Consider the following 16,878-nt stretch of genomic DNA (forward strand, 5'->3'; position numbering starts at 1 on the left):
AGACCCCACTTTTCACCTTCTGCCACTCTGGCTTACTTTTACCATCTTTCTGACTTGTAACCAGCCATTTAACCATTCTGCTTGCTATGATTCTGCATGCTTACTCGAAGATTTGTTACGTGGAACCTTATCAGAGGCCTTCTAGAACTGCAGGGGCATATTACATCTGATGACCTGTCTAAGAAAATGTCAACCTTTGGATAAATATTGGTAGTCTTGGCATATAAAGCAATTCTGTTATTTTGACGGTAGGAAGGAAATGGTGGAGGAGAAAAGCTTGAAAAGTAGTCATTGATATTTGTAAAGTCTTTTGGCAGATTTTACATTTGACAAAAATGCTCTGAAGAAAGTTTGGAATGTACAAATGTTATGTGTCTGTACATTTCAGATGTTTGAAACTGTGAAAAAGCTGCGGGAGAAATCAAGTCCATGTTCAGCAACAGAAGCAGCCAGTCAAAAAACAAATGAGGTACTGGCACTTTTCATGCTTTTATTTTGTTTTTATATTTCGTGTTGATCCAGGTGTATAACATGTACTGTATGTCTGTGAATGAAGTCATTGGATGAGATCTGGTAACTGGGTACCCTCTGCGTTCAAAACGTGTGATCAATGGGATTAAGGAACTGAACAGTTGGATTAGAAGCAATTTTGATTTTGTCAAGGGCCTGTGATAATACTTTCACCTTTTGTTGGAAAGTCGTGGATTCAAGTCCCATTCCAAAGTTCTGAACGCACAGCCTGAATCGGTGTGCCCAGTGCAGTATGAAGAAAGCGATCCCCTGATTGAGGTGCTCTCTTTTGGTTGAGATGTTAAAGCAAGAAACCGCCTCTCTAGATGGATGTGAATGATCATTTGGCAAACTCAATAAAAGAGCAGAGGAGCTGTAGCCAGTGTCGTGCCCTTGTGTAACAGCATCAAAATAGACTATATCATCATAATCACACTGGCCGCCACCTTTTCCACATTACACTTGGAAAATCATTCAGTTGTAATGAATTTTTGGACATGCAGAGGTTTTGAAAGACTAAAAGGAAGTTTCTCATCAAATTGCAGACTACACAGGACAAAGATAAAGCTGAGCGTAAACGGAAAGCAGAGGCAGCCAAATTATATCGACAGAAGATTATGGCACAGATGTCTGCAATGCAGAAAAACTTCATTGAATCAAACAAACACCTGTATGAGAAGTCAACAGAAGCACCAAAACAAGGGACGGTCAGGACTGAAGTAGATAGGTATGTGACAGATGCAGTGAAAGCATTTAAATTTGTAGCTTAGTTTGATAAAACTAAGTACTATTGAACAGAAGCAATGACATGCAACTGATACTGCTCATTTTATTGACTGCTGACATATTAAAAATCCGCACAGTTTCTCTGTCTGCCTAATCAAACCTCTCCCATAATTTTAAATTACCTCTATATAGCATTCTCTTGGTTATCTTCAAGAAAAGAGCTACAGTCTGATTTCCAGACGTTTGAGTCCCCCATGTTCTGCTAATAAAAAGAATGTTAAATTAATGGAAAAAATGCAGGAAAACACCTTGTAAGTTTTTTCCTGCATTTTTTCCATTAATTTAACATTCTCTTTGTAGTATGGAGATCAGAGTTGCTACAGTATCCCAGATGTCATGTACTCAAACAGCTGCAGAAATTAAGCAGTCCCTGGCTATTCTGTTATTTTTTTCCTCTGGAAATGAGCCCTGGTACCTCACACTCTTTATGGCCTTAATGAGCATTAGCAACTTGCATTTAGAGTTGTAGAACCATAGAGATGTACAGCCCAGAAACAGACCCTTCAGTCCAACTCGTCCATGTATCCTAAATTAATTTTGTCCCATTTTCCAGCATTTGGCTCATATTCTCTAAAACCTTCCTATTCATATAACCATCCAGATACCTTTATAAATGTTGTAATTGTACCAGACTCCACCACTTCCTCTGGTAGCTCATTCTGTAACCTTGCCCTGTAGTTTTGGACTGCCCTACCCTGGGGAAAAGACCTTGACTATTCATCATACTCATGCCCCTCGTGATTTTATAAACTTCGATAAGGTCACTTGAGGTAACCTCCTTCACTGCCTCCTCTTCACTAATTTTGGTGTCATCTGCAAATATACTATCCATACCTCCTGTATTCACATCCAGATCATCCATATAAATGACAAAAAGCAGAGGACCTAGGATTGATCCCTGCAGCACACTTGATCACTGGCCTTCAGTCAAAAACCCTTCACCACCACCCTCTGACTCCTATCTTCTGGCAACTTTGTATCTAAATGGCTAGCTCTTCCTGTATTCCATATGGATCTAACCTTGTTAACCAGTGTACCATGCAGAACCTCATCAAATGCCTTACTGAAGTCCAAGTAGACAACGTTCACACTTTTGCCTTTATCAATCCTCTTCGTCACTTCTTCAAAAATCTCAATCAAGTTAGTGAGATACTGTTTCCAATGCATAAAGTCATCTTGACTATCCCTAAGCTGTCCTTGCTTTTACAAATGTTAGTCCTATCCCTCAGAATCCCAAACAACAACTTGCCCATCACTGATGTCAGGCGTATAGATCCCTGGCTTTTCCTTGCCACCTTTCTTAAATAATGGCACCATGTTAGCCACCCTCCAGTCTTCTGACACCCGTGCCTATTGATAATGCAAATATGCCAACAAGTGGCCCAGCGATACCTTCCCTAGATTCCCACTTATTTCTGTTTACCTATTATATCACAAGGCAAATTAGTCTCCTTATTTGGCCTACTAAAATGAACCAAGGCACATTGTGCAGTGTTAAATTTAATTTGCCTGCAAAACATGTGTTTTGCAATGTCTTCCACTTCATATATCCTAGCATCTACACCACCACCCAAAAATCCAGTCTGAAATTTGGTATCATCTGCAAACATTGCAAAATCCTGGAGTCCAAACAATTTTTGCGCACAGTAAACACTAAATCAAATGCATAGTGGACAACACTTCCCGCTTTTTCTCCCAATCCTCAAGGTTTGCCCATTTCCTATCTTCTGTATCCTGTTTTGTGCTCATCATTTATGCTGTCTGGATGTACTAAAGTAGTTTGTGCAGCTTCGTATTGCTCGACCCCATCGTAGTTCTTGTGGCACTTTCAAAGAAAAGAGCAGGGCCTTTAGTGCAACGCCTGTCTTCGAGTGTCCCTTGAGAGCATGATATTAGAGGGCATCTTGTTGGACTGAAATTAATTCCCTCAATCTTGATTCTGTTTTTCTGTAGTGCTTAATTTAAATGCGTAAGCCATTCATTGCCGCACTTTATGTATGTATATATAATTCTGACATGGTGTCCTTTCATTTCTCATGTCTGAAATCTGGAACTCAATCCATCTGATCCTCCTGAGAATGAAAGCTGTCTTTCTTTCATAACTGCCAGGTTCCTGTATAAACTGAGCTATGAAAAATTGGGTAAGAATTCAAAGAGCTGAAAGAAAAATTGGTTTGTTTTACAAAAAGGCGAATGACAGGATCGAATTAGTGGTGTTTCCAGGGCACATCTCGTTTCATGGTGTCACCTTGAGCATTTGGTGAAATATTTCTCAAATCATTTGACTGTCTATTAATAACAAAATTGTCTAATTTTGATTAAGAAAAGGTCTCAGTAGATTGGTAACAGCAAATATGCCATGTTTCTAGTCAGGAAAGGAGAATGAAATCAGCCAGTTAGCCCAACATCTGTCATTGGGAAAATGCTAGAATCACTTAAGGAAGTCATAGTAGGACATTTAGAAAACCATAATACAATCATCAGGCAGAGCCAACAGTGTTTTATGAAAGGAAAATGCTGTTTGGCATCTTTGAGGTTGTAACAGCCAGGGTAGTAAAGGGAAATTAGTAAATGTGGTTTATTTAGATTTCCAAAAGGCATTCAAAAGGAACCACAAAGCAAGTTCCCCTTGTGAGATAGGAGCCCGCGTTATTGGGAGCATCAGAGTAGATAGAGAACTGACCAACGAATAGAAAAGTGAGTTGGAAAATAGGTTGCTTTTCAGGTTGATAAACCGCAATGAGTAGAATACCTGAGGCTTCAACTATTTACAAACCACACTAATCACCTGAATGAAAAGAACCAATTTATGGATAACATAAAAGCAAGTTATGAGGCGGACACAAAGAGTCGGCAAAGGGAAATGAGATTGCCTGCTTTGACAAAAGAAATGGAACAACAGAATATTATTTAAATTGTATCAGTATAAGTACAGAAGCGATTTAGAAGTTCTTGTACATTGATCACAAAAGCTTAGCATGCAGATATAACAATTTACTAAGAATCCAATTAAAATGTTCTTCGTTGCAATATGAATGGACCATTTCAAGTAGGAAAACTCTGTAACCACACAGGGTATTGATGAGACCATGCCTGGGGTATTGTACTCTATTGAGTGCAGCATTCTTTTCCGTATTTAACGAAATACTAGCATTGGAAGTGGTTCAGACACCATGCATCAACTTATTAAGCAAAGGCCAAGTAGGTTGGATCTGTACTCATTGGAATTTAAAAGAATGAGAGATGAACTTATTGAAATACATTTAGATACTGAGGGTTCTTGAGAGTGTAGAGAAAGGGATGCTTATACTTTTTGGAAAATCCAAAACTAGGAGGTACTGTTTAAAAATAAGGGGTCTCCCATTTTAAGACTGAATTTAAAAAGGGATTTCTTCTTTCAGAGATTAATTTAATTTTTAGAATTATCATTGCAAAGACAGCTACAGAGGTTGGGCCATTGAATACATTCAAGCTTGTGTTAAACAGACTTCTGACCGACGAGGCAGTCAAAGGTTATGAATAGTCAAGATAAATGTTAAAGCCAAAATCAGATCAACCATGATCTTAACGAGGATTTTTCTGCAGCAATCCCTAACCAAAAAAGGTTTAAAAAACACCTTACTATCAAAATATTTCCTTAGGCATCTTAGTGTTTTTTTAAGCATTCCTATAAGTATCCTTTTCTGCATTAAAAGTATTTTTTTTAAAAAAATGCATGAATGCGAAACAAAGCTGATGGATAAACAGGCCAAAGATACAAAGTCCAGAGGGAAGCGATAAAGGAAATAAGAAAGACAGAGGGTCCAAGAAGAGACTGGCAGTTAAGAAAATGAAATTCTGAAGTTCTTTATAGGTTTATAAATAGTAAAAAGGTAGACCAAAATGGCAAGAAGAAGATTGTGAAAGACCAGGTAGCTGAGAAACTGTCTGTGTGCTAAACTTGATAATCAGGAAGTATTAGCCAAGCTGGCTATACTTCAAGTTAATAACTTACAAGGGTTCAATGAATTTCATCTGAGTATCCACCAGGAAGTAAGACTGAAAATTAAGGAAGCACTAGTCATAATCTTTGCTGTTTCTAAAGAAGAATGAGTGATGCTAGCGATATGAAGGATTGCAATTGTGTTAATAATTTGAAGAGTGCACTCAGCAATCACAGGCAATTCAGTTAACCTGAATACTGGGAAAGGATAATTATGATAAAGTTTAGCATTCGCTGAAGACAAATGTGAAATAACTAATGAACAACTGTGCTGATTTGCTGAAGACTAACTTGATTGAGTTTATGATGAGATAACAGAGTTGATTAAGCATAATACAGTGGGTATGATGCATCTGAACTTCCAAAAGGCTTTTGATAAATACCACAGAATGTGCTTTTCAGCAAGGTTGAAGCCCAAGTAGCAGCATTGATATAAAGGTGGCACAGTGATAGGAATGAGAGTAGTGATGAATGGTCGTTCATCACACTGGAGGAATGTATGCATTAGAATTTATAGTGCCAGACCAAACTGATAACTTTGTCATGATCTAGTCATGGGTCAGTAACTTCTGTTTTTGAAATAGCAAGCTGAGAGATCCAGGAAACTTGCTATGGAAATAAAGACTCAAGATTCCACAATTTTGAACATACAACAATGCGAGTGAATAAAAAAATCTTTAGAAGTTAGAACATTAATACAATTTATAATAAATGTGCAATGCCCAATATTAATATCTCGTCAATATGGGTTATAAACTGATCGCAACACAATGAAAACACAGTCCAAACAGATCCTACAGTTTTTTTGATGACTCCCTCCAGATGTTAATGACAAGACTGGTCATCAAATTTCATTAAGCTTCACAAGGGATTGCAGTTCTTCACTTTCGCTGATCTGGTCTTGAAACCCTCTCTTAAGAGCCATTCTATCATGGATCGCCCAACAGCTATTCATGTTCTATGTGAGCACCCTCCTGTATTAGGCTCACATTCCCTATGATTCTGAAACCGCACTCCAGTCCTTATTCAGAAGCACGACTACAGCTCTTTGCCAACAGCTAGCTTCACCAAGCTAGTTTTGTCCCCGACTTCTTATCTTGGTCAGAATGAAGCTGATATTGTTTGTGGGATGTTCAACCCCTGTGGATGACATGGTGGCTCACTGCTGCCTTATGGCACCAGGGGCCCGGGTTCAATTCCACCCTGGGGTAACTTTGTGGAGTTTGCACGTTCTCCCCGTGTCTGCGCGGGTTTCCTCAGGGTACTCCGCTTTCCTCCCACAGACCAAAGATGTGCAGGCTAAGTGGATTAGCCATGCTAAATTGCCCATAGTGTACAGGGATGTGAAGATTAGGTTGTTTATAGGCAGATGGGTCTCAGTGGGATGCACCAAGGGTCGGCGTGGACTTGTTGGGCAGACAAGCCTGTTTCCACACTGTAGGGATTCTATTCTATTCTGTTGCCCTAACTCTCTGTTATATGAAGGTATTCATGCTGATAGGCTCCTTCCAAATCCCTATGGCTTCTGCCAGCACACAACCAGCAACCTTGTGACTTTCTCAGTTGCCATAATGACTGAGTCCTGACTCTTAGCTACCTACTAATTCCTAAGACAACTACTTGAGCTCATTCCAACAGCACAGAACTATCCAACTGCTGTTGAGCCCTTCCCTGCAGGACAGCCAAAAAATCAGCACTCCTACTCTGCCCCAATCTGTTCTCTTTTGCTAAGTGCCTGTGTCCCCAGAACTGTATCTTATTGATCCCAAACCATCCTGAGTGATGCATGTACTTGCCTTAAGTCTCTTCCCTATTAAAGGGCAGAATTAAATTTGCCACCTAATAACAATGGAATGCTATTCAAATTTGCCATTTTCCCCGAATGCACAGTGCAAAGACTTCTAACCAAAAAGAAGGATTCATCACAAGTGCTGTCCAAGGGCTTGTACTTTTTAACTTTATACTTATAAACTTGGCCCACAAGGCACAGTTTCAAAGTTGGCAGATGTCTCAGTTTGGAAGTGTTGTGAACGCTGAAGAGGATACTGATAAGACTTCAAGACATAGACAGGCTGGTAGGATAGCTATCTAAGTGACTGATGAAATTTAATGCAGAGAGGTGATGAATTTTGGCAGGAAGAACAAGGAGATTTTGAATGGGTTCAGGACACAGACTTGGATATTAGGACACATACCATTGAAGGTGCAAGAGCAGATTGAGGAAGTGGTTAAAAATGCAGGTCCTGGAATTTTAGGGTCAACTTATGTAAAACACTGGAGGTTCCTCAACTGAACTCTGGGTCCAATTCTGGACACTGTAGTTTTGGAGTACATGCGAAAAAGATTTAGAAGATTTGTCCTGGGAGAGGCTGGAGAAGCTAGAGATTTTCTCTTTGTTAAAGAAGGTTGAAAAGATAAAATGCAAGTGAGTCTAGACCGAGGGGATGGAGAGGAATTGTTAACGTTAATGAAAAGATCAGAAGTCACGCAATATCAGGTTGTAATCCAACAGGTTTATTTGAAGTCACAAGCTTTCACAGCACTGCTCCTTCATCAGGTGAAGTCTTGTCGATATGCATGATCTTTTTGGAGTTCCTCTTCTCTTTGAGCTGGCACTTTATGGTGTCGATGGTAGCTATGATGTAGAGGTGCTGGTGTTGGACTGGGGTGGACGAGGTCAGAAGTTGCATGACACCAGGTTATTGTTCAAGTTTATTCAAAATCATGAGCTTCAGAATGCTGTTCTTTTGTCAGGTGAAATCATTTCATCTGAATGAAACTCAATGGGACTTGTAGAGATAAGACTCGGGTACAGTGGGCTAAATGGCCACCTTCTGTGCTGCATCCATTGTATAATGTTAACATTATTCATGGAATGAGAGCTCATTGTCTAGGCCAGCATTTTTTGTCCATTAACATTGTCAACCAAACTGCTGTGGGTCTGGAATTTAGGCTAGGTAGTGTTTGCAGATTTCCTTCCCTGAAGTACATTAATGAAGCAGGTGGGTTTATCTGACAATCTATAATGGTTTCATGGTCATCATTAGACTGGTAATTCCATATTTTTATCGAATTCAAATTCTACTATTTGTCATCACAGGATTCAAACCCAGGTCGCCAGCATATTACCTGGGTTTCTAGCTTGACAGCCCAGCGACAAAAAAACTAGGCCATCATCTCTCCTGTAATTGTACAGATGAGGTCATGTGTTTTTTTTAAATAATGCCCCTGTTCCAAGAAGCAGAGCACATTCGTTTTCCTGTTGAAAGATTTGCTTGCCATTACTGTCACCACGCTTGATTCAGTGAAGTAAAATGCAGGAAGGAAAGAATATAGTTAACAGGAACTATTTATGTTGAAGCAATCTCCCTTTTAGATTAGTGTGAGGAGTCTTGTTTTTTTTTTACAGTACTCCAACTGCTGAGGATTCTGGTGTGGCATTGGGACCGATGCAAGGTGCAACTGCAGCTGAGAAAATAACACTGACCTGCATTTTGTGTCAGGAAGAGCAGGAAGTGAAAACTGATGAAATGGCCATGGTCCTAGCAGCATGTGTTCAGAGATCCACAGCGCTGTCAAACAGTAGAACTCGAACTATAACGAATCTAGGAGGTAAAACCCAATTCTGTGTACAAGTAATTTGATTCATGCATTGAGTTAACTTCTGTGGAAACTGTCTTTTAATTTGAAATTTCAAGACAGTTTCTGACACAACACTATTCCAGAGTTCTCTGGGCCAAGTTTATTTGCTGGCATCAGGTAAGATCATAAGACATAAGAGCAGAAGTAGGCCATTCAGCCTATCGAGACTGCTGTGCCATTCACTGAGATCGTAGCTACCTGATAATTCTCACCTTGGTTTTCCTATGTTTTCCCCATTCACTGTGAATTCCCTTACTGATTAAAAATCTGCCTATCTCGGCCTTAACATACTTAATGACCCAGCCTTGACAGCATTCTGCAGTAAAGAATTTCATAGATTCTCCATCCTCTGAGAAAAGAAATTCTTCCTCATCTTGATATTAAGTAGACAATAGGTAGTAAGTGAGAAGAAATAGAAGTTATCTTCAGTATTCAGTGTAGATACAAATGGTGTTATATGCAAACAAAAGGCATTAATTCTGTTTTGAGGCCCTTCTTTATTGACTCACCTCCATAATAACAAAAAAATCATAATTGTTGATACCAAAGTTCAGTGTTATAAAGTGTTGTGCTAAGCCACAACTGTTTCATTCACCATGACTTTCTGATGTAATTTCATTTATTTGCTGTCACGTGTATCTAAGTACAGTGAAAAGCTTTATTTACAAACAATAGAGGCAAATCATAGTAAGCGAGGATATGTAGGTCATAGGGTGGTTAAAAAATCTTGGACGGAGGCATACATGTTACACGGTACAGAGCGTGCTCTAGGCAAGATCAACTTTCGCAAGATCAACTTTCACAAGATCAGCATTCTTTGCAGTTAGAGAATCCATTCGTGAGTCTGAAAACCGAAAGGAAGAAGCTGTCCTTGAACCTGCTGGTGTATGTGTTCAGGCTTCTGTATCTTCTGCCTGATGAAAGGAGGTTGGAGGGGTGCCAGATTAGGATGGGTCTTTGATATTGGCAGCCTTTCTGCAGCAACAGGCCGTGTAAATGGATGGATGTTTGGCTTCCGTGATGGTCTTGACTGTGCACACAACCTTCGATAATTTCTTACGGCCCTGGGTAGAACAGTTACCATACCAAGCAATTATGGACCCAGACAGTATGCTTTCATTTGTGCAGCAGTAAAAGTTGAGGGATCTGAAGGACCTGCCAAATTTTCTGAGCCACCTGAGGAAGAGGAGGTGTCATCGTGACTTCTTGACCATTGCATCTACATGGGAAGTCAGGTCAGGCTGTCAGTTATTGTCACACCTAGGAACTTGACACTGGCGACCTTCTCAACCTCAGCTCCATTGTAGATGGAGGGAGTTTTTTTTTCTGAGGTCAATGATCAATTCTTCAGACTGGAGGGGATAATATAGTGCTGAAGACAGAGTAGTAGGTGATGAGCAGGAGCCTGATGTAGGTGTCTTTGTTGTCCAGATGTTCTGGGGTGAGTGCAGAGCTAGGGAAATAACGTCCACTGGGGACCTGTTAAGTCGGTAGGCAAATTGTAGGGGATGGAGGCAGGATGGGAGGGTTGATGAAGGCACATGGCATGTGTTTTCATTGGTACTGGGATGATGGTGGTTGTCTTGAAGCAGGTGGGGACTACGGCTTGAAGGAGGGGGTTTTGAAGGTGCCAGCAGATCCACACAGGATCTCTGTGCTCGACCAGACATTCTGTCCGGGCCTGTCTTTTCTTTGAGTTGACTCCCAGGAAGACCGTCTGACGTCTGCAGCGGTGACAGTGGGCACAGGTATGACCGTGGCTGTCAGGGCAAGTAACACCGCATCGCTAGCATTCTGCTTGAACCAAGCATAGAAAACATGGACCGCATCAGGGAGAGATGTGTTTTTGCCCACAATCTTGCTCTGCTTCATTTGTATCTCATAATATTGTTTAGGCCTTGCCAAAGGGGGCAGGAGCTCTGATTTTAGTTATGTAGTCAAGGAAGAAGCATATGGAGTTTTGGTGTGCCCTTATAGCTAGGTGGGAAGTGTACCTGACTTCTGTTCACAGAACCACCTTCACTATTTCATGTTAACACAGAGAACAAGATTGGGGGGAAAAAAAATCCTGGTGCATTCTAATAACATCTGTCAACTTGAGCACAAAATTTTAAATAGTAATTTACATGGTGGTGAGTGGATGCAAAATATCTGTGTAATATTTAGTAAGGGTTATATTGTGATTCTACATTTGAGGAATCTGTCATGCTCAGTTGGTCATTTGCATCGGTGGATATTTCCTGACAAAGATCAAAAACATGGAATTTGCATCATAAACTTTGGAGTTATTAACTCATGTTAATTGAGTACTTAACACTGTCAAGCAGGATAAAATCCAAGCTCAGTACCTGTTTCGTATGCCAAGTACCCCAGAGTCGTAGCTGTTACACTTTGTTAGGATTTGTTCATTCACAATACTGAGCTTTCAAGAAGCATGTGACATTGCAATGAATTTTGACTGAGCCATTTAGGAATGTTGTTATGTAACATGTTTCCTGATGGGTATTATTTTATCTGAATGAGCATTTAGGCCTGTGAGATCATAACTAAGTGCTTTTGTTTTCAAAGCATAGGGTAAAATATCAAAGAATACCAAAAAGCAGCAACAATGTTAAAGAGTTAGGGGTCACTGATATCATTGTCAGCAATAAAGGGCAAAAGTCCAGAAGGTTGTTTTTTTTCTGCATGGTGTTAGAGTTAAGGGTAATCTCCTTGTGGCGAGGGAAGCATTTGGCGGTAAGAGGAAAAAGATCAGGTGATCATTGTCCAAGTAAGTACTAATGATGGACTAAAAAAACAGGTTCTCCTGAAGGAATACTGAATGCTTGGAAATAAATTAAAAAGCAGAACCTCAGAGTAATGATCTCTGGATTATTAGTTGAGCCACAAGCAAATTGACGTAGGGTAAATAAAACCAGAGTTGAATGCTGGAAGAATTGTCTTGATTCACAGTACTGGCATCTGTACTGAAGAAAGAGGGAATCATGTCATGGGGTAGGGGTGTCATCATCTGAGCAACGTTGGAACCAGTGACCTGGAAAATTTTATAACTGTATCAGATATAGTAGGAACTGCAGATGCTGGAGAATCCGAGATTACAAGGTATAGAGCTGGATGAACACAGCAGGCCAAGCAGCATCTTAGGAGCAGGAAAGTGATGTTTCAGGCCCAGACCCTCCATCAGAAATAGGGGAGGGGAAGAGGGTTCTGAAATAAATAGGGAGAGGTGGGGAGGCAGATTGAAGATGGACAGAGGAGAAGATAGGTGGAGAGGAGACAGACAAGTTAAAGAGGCCGGGATGGAGCCAGTAAAAGTGAGTGTGGGTGGGGAGGTAGGGAGGAGATGGGTCAGTCCAGTGAGGACAGACAGGTCGAGGGGGTGGGATGAGGTTAGTAGGTCGGAAATGGAGGTGCACTTGAGGTGGGAGGAGGGGATAGGTGAGAGGAAGAACAGGTTAGGGAGGTGGGGATGAGCTGGGCTGGTTTTGGGATGCGGGTTTGGGGAGGGGAGATTTTAAAGCTAGTGAAATCCACATTGATACCATTGGGCTGCAGGGTTCTCAAGCGGAATATGAGTTGTTGTTCCTGCAACCTTTGGGTGGCATCATTGTGGCACTGCAGGAGGCCCAGAATGGACATGTCATCTGAGCAATGGGAGGGGAAGTTGAAATGGCTTGCTCCTGGGAGGTGCAGTTGTTTATTGTGAACCGAGTATAGCAGTTCTGCAGAGTGGTCCCCAAGCCTCTGCTTGGTTTTCCCAGTGTAGAGGAAGCCACAATGGGTACAGCGGATGCAGTATTCCACATTAGCAGATGTGCAGGTGAACATCTGCTTGATGTGGAACGTCTTCTTGGGGACTGGGATGGGGGTGAGGGAGGATGTATGGGTGCGTGTGTAGCACTTCCTGCGGTTGCAGGGAAAAGTGCTGGGTGTGGTGGGGCTGGAAGGGAGTGTGGAGCGAACAAGGGAGTCACGGAGAGAGTGGTCCCTCCAGAAAGCAGACAAGGGTGGGGAGGGAAAATGTCTTTGGTGGAGGAGTCAGATTGCAGATGGCGGATGTGTCGGAGGATGATGCGTTGGATCCAGAGTTTGGTGGAGTGTTATGTGAGGACAAGGGGGATTCTTTTTTTGGTTGTTATTGTGGGGACTGGGTGTGAGGGATGCTCGGTTTGCAATTAAAAAAAACTGCACCTCCTAGTTGCAAGCCATTTCAATTCCCCCTCCCACTTCTCAGAGGACATGTCCATCCTGGGCTTCCTGCTGTGCCACAACGATGCCACCCAAAGGTTACAGGAACAACAACTCATATTCCACTTGGGAACCCTGCAGCCCAATGGTATCAAGGTGGATTTCACAAACTTCAAAATCTCCCCTCCCCCTATCGCATCCCAAAACCAGTTCAGCTCGCCCCGCCTCCCTAACCTGTTCTTCCTCTCACCTATCCCCTCGCCCCTCCTGAAGCCGCACCCCCATTTCCTACCTACTAACCTCCTCCTGCCCCCTTGACCTGTCCGTCCTCACTGGACTGACCTATCTCCTCCTTACCTCCTCACCTACACTCACCTTTACTGGCTCCATCCCCGCCTCTAACTTGTCTGTCTCCTCTCCACCTATCTATCCCTCTACCAATCTTCAATCTGCCTTCCCCCCCCACTCCCTATTTATTTTAGAACCCTCTTCCCCTCCCCTATTTCTGATGAAGGGTCTGGGCCTGAAATGTTAGCTTTCGTCCTCCTAAATTATATAACTGTAGTTGGTTGAGAGGATCTTCAGTAGCTGTGTGGAGGGCAAGCTTCACATGAGGGTTTAGGCAGTAGTGCAGGAAGAAATACAGTTAATGCTGACCAGAGGATGACAGGAAAAGTCAGGACAAAACGCATTCAACTCCGTCAGTAAAGAAGGCCAGAGCAAGAATAATTCTGAAGATGTCAGAATTAAAGGCTCTTTATCTAAATGCAAATATCAGCCGTAACAAGATGTATGTTGCTAATGTAACAATAAATAAAATGGCTTTGAAATGATAACTGTTGTTAGTGATGTAGTTGCTGAGTGACCATGGCAGGGATTTGAATATGACATTTTGGAGGGCTGCTGGAATGCAGTCGTTCAAGAAGGCAGCTCACCATCACCTTCTCAAGGGCAACTAGGGATGGGCAAGAATTGCTGGCCAGCTATCAATGGACACGTCCTACAAATGAATAATAAAAAAAAAATTGGAAGGACAAGAAGTGGGGGAGAAAAGGTGGTGTAGCTTCAGATGACACCAATTCAGTCCTGAAATTGTCTTTATTTGGAGATCAAGGTATAAGGATAATTTTGGATGAAAATAGCAAAGGGAAGCTGTCTCCTGACAGCTATACTGTCTGCCCATATAAATCTGGGGAAAAACAGTGGCTTGGAAGAAAGAGACTGCAACAATAATAATAGGAGATAAATCTTCTCGTAGATTGGATGAATCAATTTGCCAAAGGTAGCCCAGAGGATGAACTCATAGTGTATCAGGGCCAGTTTCTTGGAATAATACTTCATCAAGCCATCCAGGAAGCAGGCTATTTTAAACTTGTGATGTGTAATGAGGTATGATTTGTTAACGACTTCATAGCAGACATGTCTTGGGAAGGAGGGGATCAAAATATTGCAGAATTTTATGTTTAGTTTAAGTATGATAAATACTGGTCTGAAACTAGAGTCTCAATCTTTAACAAAGGCAGTTACTAAGGTATAAAGTGTTTTTCTTTAAATTATAATATCACTTAAGAATTTGGATTTTAAAATAGTGGTAAAATGTTAGTGCCCAATTCTGTGAAGGTGACTTGTTTCATTTGCAAAGATCAGAAAGTAATTTTGAACAATGAGTTCAAGTGTAATTTTCAAGAAAACGTGAGTAGATAAACTACCTAGAAAATAGATTACAAACTTGGACCTTTTATAACCTACAAAAAGGCAGACAGGCAACAATTCAGTTTTAATTGAGAAGATGAATTTCGAGAAGAAGTTTTGGATGCAGGTACAATTGCAATGTTTAAAAGACATATTTAGATGGAAGTATGACTAGGAAAGGTTTGGAAGGATACAGGCCAGGAGCAGGCAGGTGGGATAGTTCGGGATTATGTTTGGCATGGACTGGTTGAACTGCAGGGTCTGTTTCTGTACTGTGACTGTATACGACTCTATAAGATCAGTTACACACCGGCAGAAGAGCAGATTAATTTGTGGTATTCCAGGCTTTGTGTCAGAAAGAAGTCTTTAAACTGTTTTAACAGCAGGTGATGGTGTATCCATATATCTGTTACCCTTATCTTTCTGGATGGGAGTAATCATGGGTTTGGAAGGTGCGAAGGAGTCAGGAGTGAATCTCTGCAGTGCATCTTGGAAATGGTACACACTGCTGCTATTCAGTGTCATTGGTGGAGAGAGTGGATGTTTGTGGATATGATGCCAATCAAATTGGCTGCTTTGTCTTGGAATTTGTCAAGCATCTTGAGTGTTCTGGATGTGAGTTTGCTGGCTGAGCTGGAAGGTTAGTTTTCAGATGTTTCGTCACCATTCTAGGTAACACCATCATGACCCTCCGAAGCACTGGTGTTATGTCCCGCTTTCTATTTATCTGGTTAGGTTTCCTTGGATTTGTGATGTCATTTCCTGTTCTTTTTCTCAGGGGGTGGTAGATTGATTTGGAGCCAATGTGTTTGTTGATGGAGTTCCGGTTGGAGTGCCATGCCAAAACAGCAGCTAATGAACTTAAAAGACCCTATACAGACAACAAACAAAACAAACGTCATCTACAAAATACCTTGCAAGAACTATGACAAACACTACATTGGACAAACTGGCAGAAAGCTAGCCACCAGAATACATGAACATCAACTAGCCACAAAACGACATGACCCACTATCACTCATATCCTTACATACAGGTGAGGAAGGACACCACTTTGATTGGGACAACACATCCATCCTAGGACAAGCCAAACAGAGATACGCACGAGAATTCCTAGAAGCATGGCATTCCAACCGGAACTCCATCAACAAACACATTGATTTGGAGCCAATCTACCATCCCCTGAGAAAAAGAACAGGAAATGACATCACCAATGCAGGAAATGACATCACCAACCCAAGGAAACCTAACCAGATAAATAGAAAGTGGGACATAACACCAGGGCTTCGTCAGAGGCTCACTGATGATGTTACCCAGAACGGTGACGAAACGTCTGAAAACTAACCTTCCAGCTCAGCGAGCAAACTCACGTCCAGAACCTCAACCTGAGCTACAAATCTTCTCAAAACTCGCTATCTTGAGTGTTGTTGGAGCTGCACCATCCCGGCAAGTGGGTTATATTTCATCATACACCTGACTTGTGCCCTGTAGGCGATGAATGGGCTTTGAGTAGTCAGGAGGTGAGCTACTTGCCTAGACTTTGACCTGCTTTTGTAGTTAGTGTATTTATATGGCTAGTCCAGAACAATTTCGGGTCAATGGTAAGCCATTGATAGTGGGAAGGTCAGTGATGGTAACACAATTGAATGTCATGGGGAAGTGGTAAGATTGACCACTTCCAAAAAGAGACGTCGCCTGACATTTGTGTGGCATGAATGTTACTTACCACCTGTTAGCCTAAGCCTGGATATTGTCCAGTTCTTGTATTTGAAATGGGGCCGCATTAGTATCCAGTGAGTGGCAAATGTTGCTGTACATTGTGCAATCACCAGTGGTCATCCCCACTTCTGACCTTGTGATGGAGAAAAAGTCATTGAAGCAGCTGAATATGATTCAGCCTAGGACATTACCCTGAGGAACTCCTGCAAAGATGTCATAGGGCTGAAATGACTGATGTCCAACAACCATAATCATCTTCCTATGAGCCAGGAATGACTTCAACCAGTAGAGAGTTTTGTCTTGATTCCCTTTTTCTCAAGTTTTGCTAGAGCTCCTTGATGCCATACTCGTCCCTTGAT

The 16,878-nt window shown here is 41.5% G+C and overlaps 1 protein-coding gene across 3 annotated transcripts in view; it reads left to right on the forward strand.

The window, feature by feature from the left end:
* ubr1 (ubiquitin protein ligase E3 component n-recognin 1) overlaps nt 1-16,878 on the forward strand; it is a 215,126-nt gene that overhangs the window by 129,254 nt on the left and 68,994 nt on the right. For all 3 annotated transcript variants that reach the window (XM_048537077.2, XM_059649358.1, XM_048537078.2), the window contains 3 exons: nt 389-469; nt 1,056-1,237; nt 8,688-8,890. In XM_048537077.2, coding sequence (XP_048393034.2) covers nt 389-469; nt 1,056-1,237; nt 8,688-8,890 — 466 coding nt within the window. The remainder of the gene's footprint in view (nt 1-388; nt 470-1,055; nt 1,238-8,687; nt 8,891-16,878) is intronic.

This window comes from Stegostoma tigrinum, chromosome 10 (genome assembly GCF_030684315.1).
Source record: "Stegostoma tigrinum isolate sSteTig4 chromosome 10, sSteTig4.hap1, whole genome shotgun sequence".
NCBI lineage: Eukaryota > Metazoa > Chordata > Chondrichthyes > Orectolobiformes > Stegostomatidae > Stegostoma > Stegostoma tigrinum.